Consider the following 15,136-nt stretch of genomic DNA (forward strand, 5'->3'; position numbering starts at 1 on the left):
ATGATGCGTTTGACTCAGGGGCGGATGTAGGATTTTTCAGAGAGGAAACAAGTGAAGGGCAACACTCATGTACAAGTCCTGATTCAGTCTGGTGCACATTTAAATAATGTCTTGTTTACTGGTAGCTCTACGTGTATGGAAATATTTTATATTGTTTCTTCTTCAAGCACATTTAAGATTATCATTATCATTAAAAGCAACTTTATTTGACATTAGAGGAAACTTTATTTGATAACGCAATTCAAAGTGCTTTACACAAAATATACACTTAAATAATTACATAATAGGATAATTAATAAAAAATAAATTAGTAAAATAAGTAATGAAAGAGTGAAAGTAACAATGCACTGTAAGAAATGAGTAATCATTTGATTAAATAAAAGGCAGTGTCAAACAAGAAAGTCTTCCGCATTGATTAAATACAGAGCTGCAGTTATTATTATTATTTGTATTATAAGTAGTGGTAGCAGTAGTGGTAGTATTTACATGTTAACAATACAATAATATAGCAGAACTAATAAATCAACTCTCAGCTTCTTAAATGAAAGAGGCAGTTTTGCAGAACCTGAACATAATTAGTTTTATGCCTGAGTAAAATGTGGTGATAATGATATTGTATTTGTTTCTAACTTTACTAAGATCCTCTATCTGAATGGTATGAGCATATACTCACACATATATATATAGATATATATATAGATATATATATCTATATATATAGATGTATATTGCAATAATCCAGGAATATGGATTAATCCCTGCAGATAATGTAAAATAATATAATAATGAAACCGAGCAGACCTTTTTAAAGCTGTAAACACTTGTTTACATGGGCGACTGAGCAAAACATCAACATGACAACAGTGATTCAGAAACAAAGGTGGACAGAGAGCTGCTCTGTCCACCTTTGTTTCAGAATCAGAGACTAGATCTCTCTGCAGACACAGCTGTCAACTGTACTGAAGGATTTTTCTACACACAGGTACTGTTTTGGGCCTCTCTCTCTCTCTCTCTGACAGAAAACACACACGTGCTGGTCTGTGATGTTCCCTCTGCAGGTCAATGACCTTTAGTGTTAAACGAGTCAAGCATCTCCATTTTCTGTGCTCTGGAGTCTTCTGTTCCTGTCTGAACATAAAGACCTTGTTGGAATTCTCTTTTCAACCAGGGCTGCGAGCAGCGCTGTGCGGGCCCGAGCACTAGTGATCGGGACCTGATGCAGCTGCGGGGGAGGGCGAACAGGGACTGGGGGAAACGACTCCGTGTTACGTGCTTTTTGTGCGTCACGGGAAGGATAAACACGTCACTTCCTGCGTCCCAAACGTGGCGCTGGACCACGCCCAGTAATCACGCATTACGGTCTAGACCAGATGGTTAAAAATACGATGTAAATCGAATTAAAGCCGTTTGGCAGTAGGTGGTGCTATCACTATCACTACATTTTGATAATCACAAATCCTTATTTAAATTTTTCCTTTGTTACTTTTTGACCCGTATTCATTTCCTTGGTTATTTCATAACCTGTGTGTCTTTGCTATGTTTTTTTTAAATAAATTTATTTTATCATTTAATATTCTAAGTATTCATTAAATATCTTGTTTTTGATTACCCCAAATCATTATTTTCCTTTTTCCTTTCTTACTTTATAAACAAACGTAGATTTTGTATCTCTACATCACTTTTACACACATGGGTCAAATATCACCCATCATTCATTTCACACAGCTGCTTTTGCACATCTGATGCATGTAGGTCTTATTTTACAAACCATTACTAGTGAGAAAGAGAAATATGTTTCACACGTGTATCATGACCGGACGGGAAAAAAAGTCCCACCACCAATTTGATTAACGTTACAGGAAGTCTGCCATTTTGGGTGAAACCACAAAATGTGTGAAAATAGTACAATAGTGCACGGAATCTTTCCTTAAATTTTAGTTCATGGAAAAATTCAAGACATTTTGCTGAGTCAGTTTAAGGCACTGCAACAAATCCTAAGAATATCTGTCAATGTCTTAGACAGAGGAGAAACAGGGAGGGAGGGAACTGCTCGAAACACAGAGAGGAGGAGAGGAACAAACTTTAGAGAGGAAAGGCGGAGCAGCAGCTGTAGTAATGGAGGTGGAGGAATGAGAAGGGAAGAAGATATTGACTGTCAGGCAAGCAGACGGTCTATATCCATCGATACAAATGTTAGAGGATGAGAGACAGCAGGAGCCTAGTGCAGTGTAAGCGTCTGGTGCTGTCAGCAGCTTTAAATCACACTGGCACTCCACAACAAAAAAGACACAGCACTATTGTGCCACTGCACCAGCAATAATGGACAATTTATACTCAGGACTCTGCGTTCATTTTGTAAATACTCTGTTCTGTTTGGTAATAATCCACACTGACTGTATACAGACAAAGACATAACAATGTCATGCTCTTCAAGAAAAACTGAGCAGTTAGGTCTGACTGTCCACATGTCCCTGGGTGAGAAACTGAAACAGCTGCTACTCTAATTCACTTTGGACAAATGTATCTGTTGAATAAATATAATGTGATATAATTAGCCTCATAATTACTGTCTATGCTGATTGTCCACAGCCAATCTTCTTTTCAGAACAAAGGTTCCCACGAGAGTTGCAAAAATAGATATAACAGAAATAATTCAAAGTTTGCTGTTTATGTGTCCCACAATCAGTAAGTAGTTAAAACATGCCATAACTTGAAGAATTCATATTTGTTGTATGAATTGTTGAAAGGTTAGAACAACTGTCTTCAAACATTTAAATTGATTACCATGCACAGGAGGTTATGTTTCCTTCCTGTTTGTCTGTCAGCAAGATTATGCAGAAACCACTGAACTGATGTTATTCAAACCTGGTGGCAGGGTGGTGTACAGGCCAAGGGAGAACTGCTAGGCCGACATTTTTGTGAATTTCTCAAGAGATAGTGCAGAAATATAGAATCTGACATATTGGAGGACTGATTTCTAAGAGTGTCGGCAATTTAGTGCAGCTCAATTTTGGCATTTGCGGAGGTATGCGCTCTACTGCCGTGTAGACCTAATTTATCATATTAAAATCAGGTTCTCTGGTCACGTGCTGTATAATTACACATGCAAGGAATATGATTCTAGTTGTCAGCAGTCACTCTAAGTATAGTTACATGCAGGGCCTAACATACAGACATGCGCCAGTTATATGCAATTCAGATAAATACATTAACTCAGAAATTGTTTGACTAACAAGTGATTACAGCTCAAAGTATTCCTGAAGTTCTCAACATGCACAGCAATACTTATTCTCTCTGAGTAACTGTAGTGAGCCACGGCCTGCTGAAGGACGAGTGGAGTCTAAAGAGCATCAAGAGACAGATGTGACTGAGCAGAGTGGTAATGACAGCTGTGAAACAATCGTTAACTATGAAAGTGTCATGGACCACAGTTTAAGTGCGCCATAACATGCCGCATGAAATATTAGTTCCTCTGTACGGATTGTTAAATGTGTAAACTCCTGTCTGTTCACGGATTTCTTTTGAAATTAGGTAGTTTATTATAGATGTTGTTTTTTATGATTATAATTTAACATATTAAAATCACGTTAGCTGGTCATGCACTGTATAATCAGACATGCAAGGAATATGACTAGTTGACAGCAGTAGGTTGTTCATAATGCACATTTCATACACAGTGTTGTACAGGGACATAAAAACAACACAGAGACTAAATTAAAAGAAATACATTTAAAATCAGAAAGCACAGTTTAAAACAATTTTCAAGCAAAATCAAATAGATGTGTACAATAATAACATAATGATAGAATAAAATACAATAAGGGTATGACCTTGTGGGCACTAGTGAATAACAAAAGTGGTCAATCTGCAAAGTTTTAAAAACTGTAATGGATGTGGTCATGGTTGGTTCCAGTGCTGAATGCTGTGTGAGAGCAGTAGCTCCCAGTATAGTTACACACAAGACCAAATATACAGACAGATAAACAGGCATACACTAATCATATGCAATTCAGATTAATAGGTTCATTCAGAATTTGTTTGATTAAGTACATTGTAGTTCTCAACATGCACGTTGGTTTGATTTAAGCTGATATCTCACTCAGTTGAATGAGAGAGAGGGAGAATTCCCTTGTGCAGGCGAACAGCAATAATAACTCGAGCCATGGCTCACTGAAGGACATTACGTCTGAGCATAAAGAGACAGATGTGTCAGAGCGGAACGGTAATGACAGCTGTGAAACAACAGCAACAATGTTCAGGGTAAGGACCCGAGGACCCGTTGTCTCCTAACAGCAGCCTCACATTATGTCTCCAAAGATTTGTCAAAGCAATGTCTACAACTGACTGCTCTGTGTGTCTCTACTATGTGCTGCTTCAAGGTAATGACAAGTGACAAAAGCCTGGATTAAAGGCTTTTATGTTGAAATGCCGTGTCATTATAAAAAGGCTTGTTAAATCATTATTGCATTGACAGAGTAGCATGGAGTCAGCACAATGAATTAAACAGAGCAGTAACTTTAGATCTGCATGCTTGAGTGATGAGTGAAAGGGAAACTTGAGAGCATCTGGTGGACATATTGTATTTAATAATGAAGGAGAGAATCTAGGATGGCACACACTCACATTCACTTCAACTGAGACCATGTATAAAAGTTATTTTATGGGTATTTTGTACAAGCATATTCTGGTGATCACATATATAAACCGGATTGAAGGAAGTCCAATACTAAAGTTTGTAGCCTTCCATATATATTTCCGATTTGGTGGCAGACATTCTTTTCTTTGGCCTGTCTACAGGTTGCTGTTTTGATAACTGTATTGGTTTTTTGTTATGTAGGGATTGTGACATATGTTGGAACCCCCCCCCCGAAAACGAGATGGTACATTTTAAATAAATTTTAATTTTAATAAACATGTGAACTTACATGAAGATCAGATAGGTGATAGATGGATGGATGGATGGTTGGATAGATGGTTGAATTGATGGATGGATGGTTGGATAAATGATTGAATGGATGGATGGATGGATGGATAGATGATTAAATGGATGGATGGATGGATGGATGGATGGATGGATGGATGGATGGATGGATGGATGGATGGTTGGATAAATGATTGAGTGGATGGATGGATGGATGGATGGTTGGGTGGACAGCACTATTCTACTGGTGTTACAGAGCGTAAATATCTCCATTAAAATGTTTAAATGTCCTAAATTCAAAGCTACTGGTCTTTTTTTTTTAGTGATTAATACAATCCATATTTAACAATTACAAGAATAGTTCCCAGTTTTAATTATTACTTCTTTAACCTGACCGTCATCGTACACTTCATTTATCTGTAGCTTAAACCACCCCATTTGGTAGTTAACTAAATATTCCAGTACACTGTATGTGGATGACTTAAAAAAGGAAAAAGCACATCTTGACTAATTTATGTCTTATATATAAAGTTGTGGCAGTGATGGATTTCTAAATACTAACAAAAACAAATGAGGATGAAATCTACATGTGATATTTACTGATATATCATTCATTATCAGTTTTGCCTGTCAGCTTCTGGAGTAATTCTAATTTCTGCTTGATCTGGATGCAGTTCATCTTAAATTAATTCTGTCACCCCAGTCCAGCCCAAAAGTGGACTTCAACTGAAGGAAAATAAAATCCAGACCTCAATGTGAGGATGACCTTGAGAGGAAAACCAAAACCCTCGGCTGTTCTCTGCCAACTTAATTTTATCCCTGATGAAAGGGCTTTTCTGAATCTTTCATTCAGCAGAGCACTGACAGAGGATTTCTGCAGCTTCAAACTTGGGTAATAAGAGGAAGCCGAGCTTAGGGGTTCATTGTGTCCCTGCACACACACGCACACACGCACGCACACACACACACACAGGGACACTTTGGAGGCTGTGACTTGATGTATTGATGCAGACCAGTTTTCTCTGTGTTAAAGTTAATGTGAAAGTGCCGATGGATGGTCAGCTGACGGAGAGTTTCGTCTGAGCCGAAGCTTTGTGTTGCAGAGATGTTGCTGATTCATTCTAAGTCACACTGCTGAGAGACCGGTCTGACAAACCCATGCACAGGATTGAACACGGAGGTCTGAATAAGTGTGCAGGCTTCATTTCAATCAAAAATCTAAATCGCAACTGATTTTGAGAATGTTTAAACTGCACAAAGACCAAGACTCAAGGTTTATACTGACCCCTAAAGGCTGAGTCTCAAGACTAGATTGAGATTTTCACCACCATACTAGTGGTGCTAAACAAGGGGAGTGTTTATAGGAAAGGCAAGTAGCCATGATGTTAATAAAAACTTCTGGGATTTTATTGGTACAATATCACTTAAACTCTTCAAGACAACCTTGTGTCCTCCGTCATTATGTTCATTAGTGCTCAAAAATATCCTGGAACAGCCAGGACATTTAAGATGCATGGTGTGCAAGACTGTAACCTAAATATAATTGTTTTAATTGATAAGTTTATTTATGTTTGATATGTTTTACACACATACATAATAAAACAAAATGTAAAATATAAAAATGTAATTAATTCATAGTGGTACCATGTTAAGCTCTAGTAGTTATCCACAGGGTGGCAGTACATAACCTACAAATCAGCAGCAGTGGTACAGGACGAATGACTCGGAATGCTGTTCACTCCACCATCTAATTAAATAAGGTTTATTTAAGATAAGCTGCGTTTCTCTATTTCATTCACTGAAGACACTCATATCATCCGTATCTCCTCAGATATCATGTCGGTTTAGACAAAGACAGCATTATTATAATAAACATTATTATATGTAACTTGACATGAGTCTAAATGAACCTCACATCTTTGTTTTGTTCATATGTAATCCACCAGTGCAATAATAAAATATGAGACGTGGACATAGTACAGTAAAACTAAATCAATCAGTTTATCATAGTCAAAACAGAAACAGATGCATTAAGGATAAAGTGAACTAGATGAGCTTCAATGTGTCAGAGACAAACAGTGACCAACCTACTTAAAGTACGTCAAACTATTCAAAGATTAGCAAAACATAGAATTTTATTTTAAAACGACTCTGAATCTCATCTCTGTCAAACTTGATGTGTTAATCATAAACTGCACAAACGTTTCCCAGTTGTGTTGTTGAGCCACTTGCAGCACAGCACATGTTTACTTCCCTGTCATGTAAAGCAAAGGAGGGAGAATGTATGTGTTTTTATAATAAGTGCACTATTTACCTGCTTTGTGTTTTCTCAAAGGCCAACTGTTGCAGAGCACTCATTACATTTGCGTCACACTCCAGTGATTCATGCTAATGACCTTGTGAGCTAATGTTGATTTACTCAGGTTTCGAGCTCAGCATACATAATTAATTTAGTGAAATAAATAGTGCAGCCCTGAACCGCTGTGCATCTGCACATCTGTACGTCTGCACATCTGCATCAGATTTGGAACAGGGACGTGCACAGATATTATAAAGGCTGTAAATCTAATGACAAATCCCCCCCACCCCCCAAGTGCAGCCTCTCTGTTGATCCACATGGTGATGCTACCAGTCTCTGTTAAAAATAACAGAGAGAAACAAAATAGTGATTTCATTAAAATACACACATATGTTTTCACATTTTCCAATAATGATTGAGGACAAAAGAGAGAAGAATAAAAACTCAAATGAAATATGATTAAATTCTGATCGTATTTATGACACATAGAAAACAAAGGTTATATTGGAGTAAGTCTATCAACATATTGTATTGCATTAACATTAAAATCTCCAGTGTTATTTTATACCCCCCAAAAAAGTTGAACAATAAAATGATTTCATTAATGGTTTATTATTACCAGTAAATCATATATGTGAAGACTTGCTGATTTGTTGCCTCAGTCTAAACCCACATGTGAGTTAACACTTTGTTTTGCATCTGGGACATTTGATTAAATAAAAAAAGCTCTTTCAAAATCCTTTCTTCTTGTGAATACATTTTTCAGCAGGACATTCTTTTATGTGCTATTTCAATCTTTCAATAAACATTTAAAAAGAGAAGAATAAATATTGTATTGCTGGCCGTCACAGAGGGAGGTGGCTGTTAGTTTGCTGGTTTAAATGTTAATGATAAATGACTGTGTGGGCTACAGTCCATTCAGAAAGCCACCTACTGTATGGACAAGTAATGTATTCATTACCATGCTTGACTCTGGACTTAAGTGGCCGCAAAATCAGACGAAATTACTTTTGATTTTTTCCGCTTCGCAGAATAAATCCGAGATGTGGGTGGTGAATCAAAAGGTCTGGACTTAAGAGGTTAGAAGTTGTGCTGATATAACCTCAGTCTGTCGCCCTCTCAAATCTAAATTACGATAAGGATATATAGTCATACGCCAGCAGTGGGTGCAAGTGAAGAAGCGAGACTATATAATAAATCTGCCCATGATTGCCCAATTAGATGTAACCATTAGGCAAAAGATTGTGCTGCTTATAGCTCTTTAACCTTTTGGTGTTGTTCCCTTCTTACTGCGTGGTGTTCACTATTTCTCTGAAGTCTGCTGTGTTGAAATGTTACTCAACAATAACTAGATATGTATAATATAAGCACTGGATTAAATTACTCTATTAGTAGATCAACTGCTTAAGCACTTTGATTTTGAGGTGGGGGTTATTTTGTAGCTGCTGCTACCTGTCCATTTAACTATCTATCTATTAAATCTATCTATCCATTAATCTATCTATCAAAGCCTTAAAACCAATTATATTATGTTAGAGTTGATATAGTTTACTAGAATCTATCACAAATTGAATTTCCTTCAATTATGTAATGAGACATTTGAACTTGAACTATTTTATTGGAGATAGTTATGTCTTGCAGCTCAGTGCTAAACCAAGTCTTACATGAAATAAAATTACCTTAAACCTAATTATGAACAGATATTAATTAGTTGTTGTAAATGATTCAAGCTGTTGTGTTTTTTAAAGAATCTTCTCCTCACACCTGTTGCTGTTGTTGGGAGTTTTACTTTGAAAGATGAGACGGGGCGTTTTATTTTGAAGGGGGTGTGTAAATGAGGATGCTGCCGTGTGGCAGAGTTGTGGATGTGGAGGAGCTGCCTGCATGTGCTCGTGTTTACCTCGCAGCTGAGACAACGTTGGAACAATGTCAGATAAAACGGAGGTGAACCTGAGTGGAGTCAAACAAAGTAAAGGAGTGTGGCTCGTCAAGGTTTGTTATCAGAGGGAAACACACTGAATCCTGTGCTGCTTTTTATCAGCAGGACAAACAAAGGCCACAATGTGCTTTTCACAATTGTTTGTACTCATCCAACTCCAAAAGTATTTCGGCCTATTTTAGGTTTATTTAAGGTTAAATTCAGATGGAGCCAAATTAATCAGCAGTTTAATTAAAATGAGTCCTCTAATTAAGTAAAATGACCAAATTGAGTTTGTTTCATATTCATTATAAAAGTAATTAATGGAATTAAAGTGTTTCATTACCAATATAGACAGATGTTTGAGCCTTTTGAGTGTGTTTTGTGTCGATGTAACTTAATGATGCTTCATATCCCTCAACAGGTTCCCAAGTATTTATCTCAGCAGTGGGGCAAGGCCACAGATGTTGGAAAGATTATCATTGGAAAGTATGTACCCAACAGAAACGTCCCCCAAAAAGCCTGTAATACATTTTACTGATGATCCTCTCCTTATGATTCTTTGTGTTAGAGCTGCAACGGTTATTTTATTTAAATGATTGGTTAATCAGACAATTGCTCAGAAAAAAAATCATGGGCAGCTATTTGAGAATAGAATACTAAACATTTGCCGATTTCATCTTCTCGGGAATTAAGTAGTTTACGATCTTTGTCACACATGAACTGATGGACTTTTGTGATATTGCAAATGATAAAAATTACATTACGATAATTATTGATATAATTTTATTGCCCAGCTCTAGTTGCAGCCGTATAATAGTATCAGTGATGCATCTTTCTTGTCTGTCTCCTCACACACCTGCAGGAAACAAGGAAAAACGGAGGTGAGACAGCTTCATAGAATACTGCATAGTTAAAGTCGGCCTGTGTGGGTTATTGGCAGTGATTAAAACATTGATTTCTGACTGTGATGAGATGATCTTTTAAACCTTCTCCACAACACTGCTTGTTGCTCACGGTGTTTCTTCACCTGTTTAATCTCTGTTCACCGCTGAACTGACTCAGCTTCCTTTCAGGGATCAGTAAAAGTTTCCTCGTATCTTATCTGACCTCATCTGATGAATCAGAGAGAAGGTTGTAGTCGGCCGCGTCTTGACTCAGCTGTGTTTCTCAGGTGCGTTTCAGCCTGAGCGCGGAGCTGAGCGCCCTGCACAGTGCTGTGGGGGAGAAGGATGCATCGCTGCAGGTCCCGAGGGATCATCCCTTCACCATGCACCCAGTGGGTGGACAGACCATGGCTGTTTTCAGCCAGAGCAGCACAGGTCAGTCTGCAGCTCGGCACATCCAGCCCTCTCTCTTTTCCGCTTCTTTAAATGTCATCTGAAACCTGTTTGACAGGTGGCAACATGGGTTCAATCTATTTATATTCAGTCTATGGTTCAAACTGAAAAAGATTTGATAGTGTATATGATTCTTGTAATGACCCACAGCACAGTGTGGTTTGTGAGCTTGGACATTTCCCCAAAATATATGATCTGTAACTCTGCAGATTCTGAAAGAAAAATTACTTTTAAAAAAACATCATGGTGTATATGCATGTCAGAATTATGATGTTTATACAAGAAGAAAAGGAACAAAATATAAAACTATAAAACTCAGTAGAGCACATGCCTCCCAACAGTCCACATTTATATTCAGTTAGATATTAAGTTAAATATTTTGAAATATACCATGACCTGGATGACTGAGAATCTCCAGACATTCAGCATCCTTCCACCACGTTTCATGGTAATCTCTCCTGCAGTTTCTGTGTAATTCTGCTGAAATACAAACAAACAGGGGTGAACACATAACCTCCCTGGTAGATGTAATAAGAATGATCCTAAATCTGAAACACTGTTTGAGTTTAAAGTTTGGATGACTTTCTCACTCTGTTATATCTTATGTTTGTGTTCCACATTGAGTTGTTGTGAATCAAACTAAAACCAGCAACATGTGTAAAGAATGTTCTTGTAGCTGCAAATACATTTATTTAAGATACTAGAGAGACAAATCCTGAAATCTGCTCTGTTGATGTTAATGGAGAAAACCAACACTCACTGAATACTACTAGTAACACATTGTACGAAATTACCTGAAGCCTTACATCCCGTATGTTTTCTGAGGTTTTCTTACTTTGCAGGGAGCATTGCAAATTCATTGATTGCACTTTGAAATTCACGAGAATCGTCGGAGTGGATTCTTGCTGCCAGGCGTGATGTGTCACACTGCGTTCATATCTTATGAGATGCACAGCACGAAAATAACTGTCACCGTGTGGTTCAGTGTCTAACAGCATGTGACCTGAGAACTATAACAGATATAGTTCTATATAGATATAATAGTGCTACGTTTAATTGGATAAAACTTTACGCGAGCACTTTAATGTCAGGTACCAATAAACAATTTCCATTTAATTAATTGTAGAAGGCAATCACGGAAAATTAAATATCAAATAGAAACTACAATGGGAAAAGTAAGTAAGTTAGCTGGAATAAAATGTAAGATAAAAATAATCTCTGTAACTCAGCAGGACGCAGAGCGATTAAATCAGCAAAATCCAAGAGCAATTCTGTTCCTCCCCGGGTGCCGGTGCTCAGTAACAATGAAATTACTGCTTCTCCATGGATTTCTGAAACACTTCCGAGGGCGTTTGAAATTTGGTGTTGATGGCACGAAGGCATATACCCCATTTTCAGCCAAATTAGTTTAATGGAAAAGTGTTGTTCGACCAAAACTAAATTGAGAATTAGCAGGTAGTGGTTTTCAGTTTGGAGTGAAAAAGGGTTTTATAGAGTCACGGCAACAAGAGAGATGGGATTTAACAAATAAAAACAAAAGGAACATACATTCTAGTTATTTGCCCAATTTATGCTCACTTATTTAAAGTCGGTGTGAGTCTCCACTGTGTTTTGCTTTCATTTACTTTGGAGCATTTCTCTTTTTCAAATTTGTCTTGCTTTATTCTCACAGGGACATTTTACCATGTACAGCCACTCTGGCTAATTTCAGGAGATTAACCAGAGCGTGTCTGAAAGCAGTGTCTTTGTGTGCATGCCCGGCCACTGAGAGACAAATGGACAGTAGTTGCAGTCCGCCACGCCAACATGTAGTTATATCTCTAGGGAGGTGCACATCAGACCAAAGCGTTGGGTATGTGTCTACGCTGCACCTCTAACATGCCTGTGCTGGTAAAGGAGTTCATCCTCCTTGCTCCTCTACAGTGAGAAAGAACAGAGACTAAGACAGAATCATTGTCAAAGCTTTTCAGCGGATCGTCTGCACGAGAAGCGAAGCAAACAGGTCATGAATCAACAACACATTGATTTAAATTGTGAGAAACAGCCACGAGAAACAGGAAACATTTAAATAATTGTCTTGTTAAGTCGCTGAGCAGACGGTAAAACAAGATCCAGACAAACCAGAGCAACGCTTCAATTAGATTATATCTGTCGTCAGCCGAGCACATGGTCACGAGATGAATTACACTGGAGACCTGTGGTGTTTTTTTGTTTTTTTATGTTAGCTTAACCTGTAATTATATTAGTTGTGATGTGTAAGAAAGACAAAATTTCAGTTGTATTTAAAAATGTATGAATTCATTCATTTTATGTTCTTTGTTCATTTTACATAATCAAATCATTTTACTTTATCTATCAAACCTTGTGCGTTTGCAAATAAAACCAGCCAAGGTCTACTGGTAAGAGATGAGAGATACAAATGTGAGGCTTAAAAGTTACTGAATAAAATTTGTATTGCATATATTTCCATAACTATTCTATAAACATACTTTGTAAAATCCTCAATTTAGAACCAAACAAATGGAGACTTGATCTTTAAAGTCATACATATATATTAGTTTTGTCTGGTTAAAAAAAGGATGAGGGAGTGTGAAGGAAACCAAAAACGGCTACGGGCAGGACGTCTAAAGAAGGCCGACACGGTGGTGCAGTGGTTAGCCCAGCAAGAAGGCTCCTGGTTTGAATCCTGGTTCGCTATTTCGTGTGGGTTTTCTCTGGGTAGTCCTCCCACAATCCAAAGACATGCAGATTGTGGCTCGGTTACCTGGAGACTCGTAGGTGTGAATGTTTGTTTGTCTCTGTATGTTGGTTCTGCGATATGCTCTCTCTCTCTCTCTCTCGCCCAAACTCAGCTGGGATTGCCTCCAGCTCTCCCCAGCGACCCTTAAAGGACAAGCGGTATAGATAATGGATGCACGGCTAAACAATGATGCGATAGAACTTGTGACTCCGTTCAGAAATATGGATTAAAACCACTTAAATGGGCATTTGCAACATTTACATGCAAGTCAACAAGTGTAAAGATTGAAGGGAAGGGGGGGAGTGCAACAGTTGTGCCTGCAAGAGACACAAGTTGTGCCTGCCATGACAACGGATGATTTCTCATCAGCTTCGTCTCTGTGTTTGTCAGTGAACCGTAATGAAAATTGAAATAAAGCTCTCTCTTCATCAGGGCACATCCGAGTGCCACAAGGTTTATTCCATCACCGCCCTCATGCACTTTAGATGCACCCACACTGACATGTGCATTAATACCTCCTACATGTGATAATGGATTTTTCTCCTTTTCAATCTTTTTATTTTAGTCTGTTATTACCTCAAAAAACCTCAACACTTCAAAACGCTCCGGCCTGAAATGTTCCTGCAGGAAAACTCTGAAGCAAAACGTTCGAAAGCTTCGTCACAGAGGATCGTATTCTTGTTTGTGAATGTGGAAACTTGGCCTTCAGGAGGTGTGGAAAAAAAAAAAACCTCATGGTTTTTATCTTAAAGGTGTCGCTGCTGGCTCGAGTGTGAAAGTGCGCTGGAAGTGAGGAGTGGGATAATGTCCTCAGAGATGTGGTGGCGTGTATAGTGTCTATTTACCTGACTGATGCTCAGCTCCACCCCCACTCGCCCACAGGAAGGTGTACTGTATGACACCGGTCTCCCACTCACTTTCCACACACACACACACACACACACACGGCAGCTATCCAAACTCATCACACATACACACTTGCTCTGTTTTGATCTGCACTTGCACTCTCACACTTTAACTAACACCTACTCAGATTTTACAGCTTGTGACAACTCGGACAGAGCAGGTCTACATTTTGAAATATTAGATCTACAGGTGAAACTCGTCTTTCTTCACATACCTTTCTTGTAATATTTCATTTTTGATATTTAAACTTAGTGTAGACTAAGATTTAATGTCAATTCACATCAGCCTCTCCTGTACTAGAGATTTATTAAAAGATGTTGACATGCAAAGGTTTTGAAAAATAGATTCTTTAAGTCCTACTCCAGTAGCTTATTACACCCACAAAACGTCCCCCCCTTAACATTACAAAAGGGTTGTCATGAAAAAAAATCTCCCCATGGCCTTAAGATACTTTAAATGTAACTCTACACTCTCCTTCCTCATTTCATGACTAGAATCTCTGAATATGCTTATATGGTCCGTCCCTGCTCCCCCTCTCTCCACACTCACAGCGCCACCTGCAGTTAAGGAGCAGGATTGTATTTTTTTAGTCTGGTGACATCACAAACCCTGGCTGTTTGAATCTGTTTTTTCAGACTCTTTACAACAGTGTAAAGGTGGAAATACTCATCCTTGGGGTTTACTGCTTATCTCACGTAAAATATGTCTTTGATCATATAAAAGGCACAATGGAAAAGCTTGATTTCCACCAGAGGGGGACTTTAAGTAACGTGTTTCCGTGATTGTTTTATTACTCAATACACTACATTCATAATGATGGTAGTATTGTCTTAAATCACAAAATCATATATTTAATAAACATATGGCAGTGATCACAAAAAGTTACCTGGGTTGTTGTGTGACCAACACCTCAAATTGGGCTCTGTCAGCTCTGTCTTTTGCAAGAAAATATGTAAATCATCTAGTCAATATAATCCACATATCTCAGACTGTGTATAATTAATTCCTCCAA

The 15,136-nt window shown here is 38.1% G+C and overlaps 1 protein-coding gene across 2 annotated transcripts in view; it reads left to right on the plus strand.

The window, feature by feature from the left end:
- The first annotated feature begins 9,054 nt into the window (after window positions 1-9,054).
- The window catches only part of LOC118120500 (general transcription factor IIF subunit 2), a 33,700-nt gene continuing 27,618 nt past the window's right edge, over window positions 9,055-15,136 (plus strand). The window contains exons 1-4 of one of the 2 annotated variants that reach the window (XM_035175504.1): window positions 9,055-9,212; window positions 9,563-9,627; window positions 10,004-10,022; window positions 10,313-10,460. In XM_035175504.1, the coding sequence (XP_035031395.1) occupies window positions 9,147-9,212; window positions 9,563-9,627; window positions 10,004-10,022; window positions 10,313-10,460 (298 nt within the window). In that variant the 5' untranslated portion in view covers window positions 9,055-9,146. The remainder of the gene's footprint in view (window positions 9,213-9,562; window positions 9,628-10,003; window positions 10,023-10,312; window positions 10,461-15,136) is intronic. The other variant, XM_035175505.1, reaches the window with a different exon arrangement.

The sequence above is a fragment of the Hippoglossus stenolepis genome, chromosome 13, assembly GCF_022539355.2.
Source record: "Hippoglossus stenolepis isolate QCI-W04-F060 chromosome 13, HSTE1.2, whole genome shotgun sequence".
In the NCBI taxonomy this organism is placed as follows: domain Eukaryota; kingdom Metazoa; phylum Chordata; class Actinopteri; order Pleuronectiformes; family Pleuronectidae; genus Hippoglossus; species Hippoglossus stenolepis.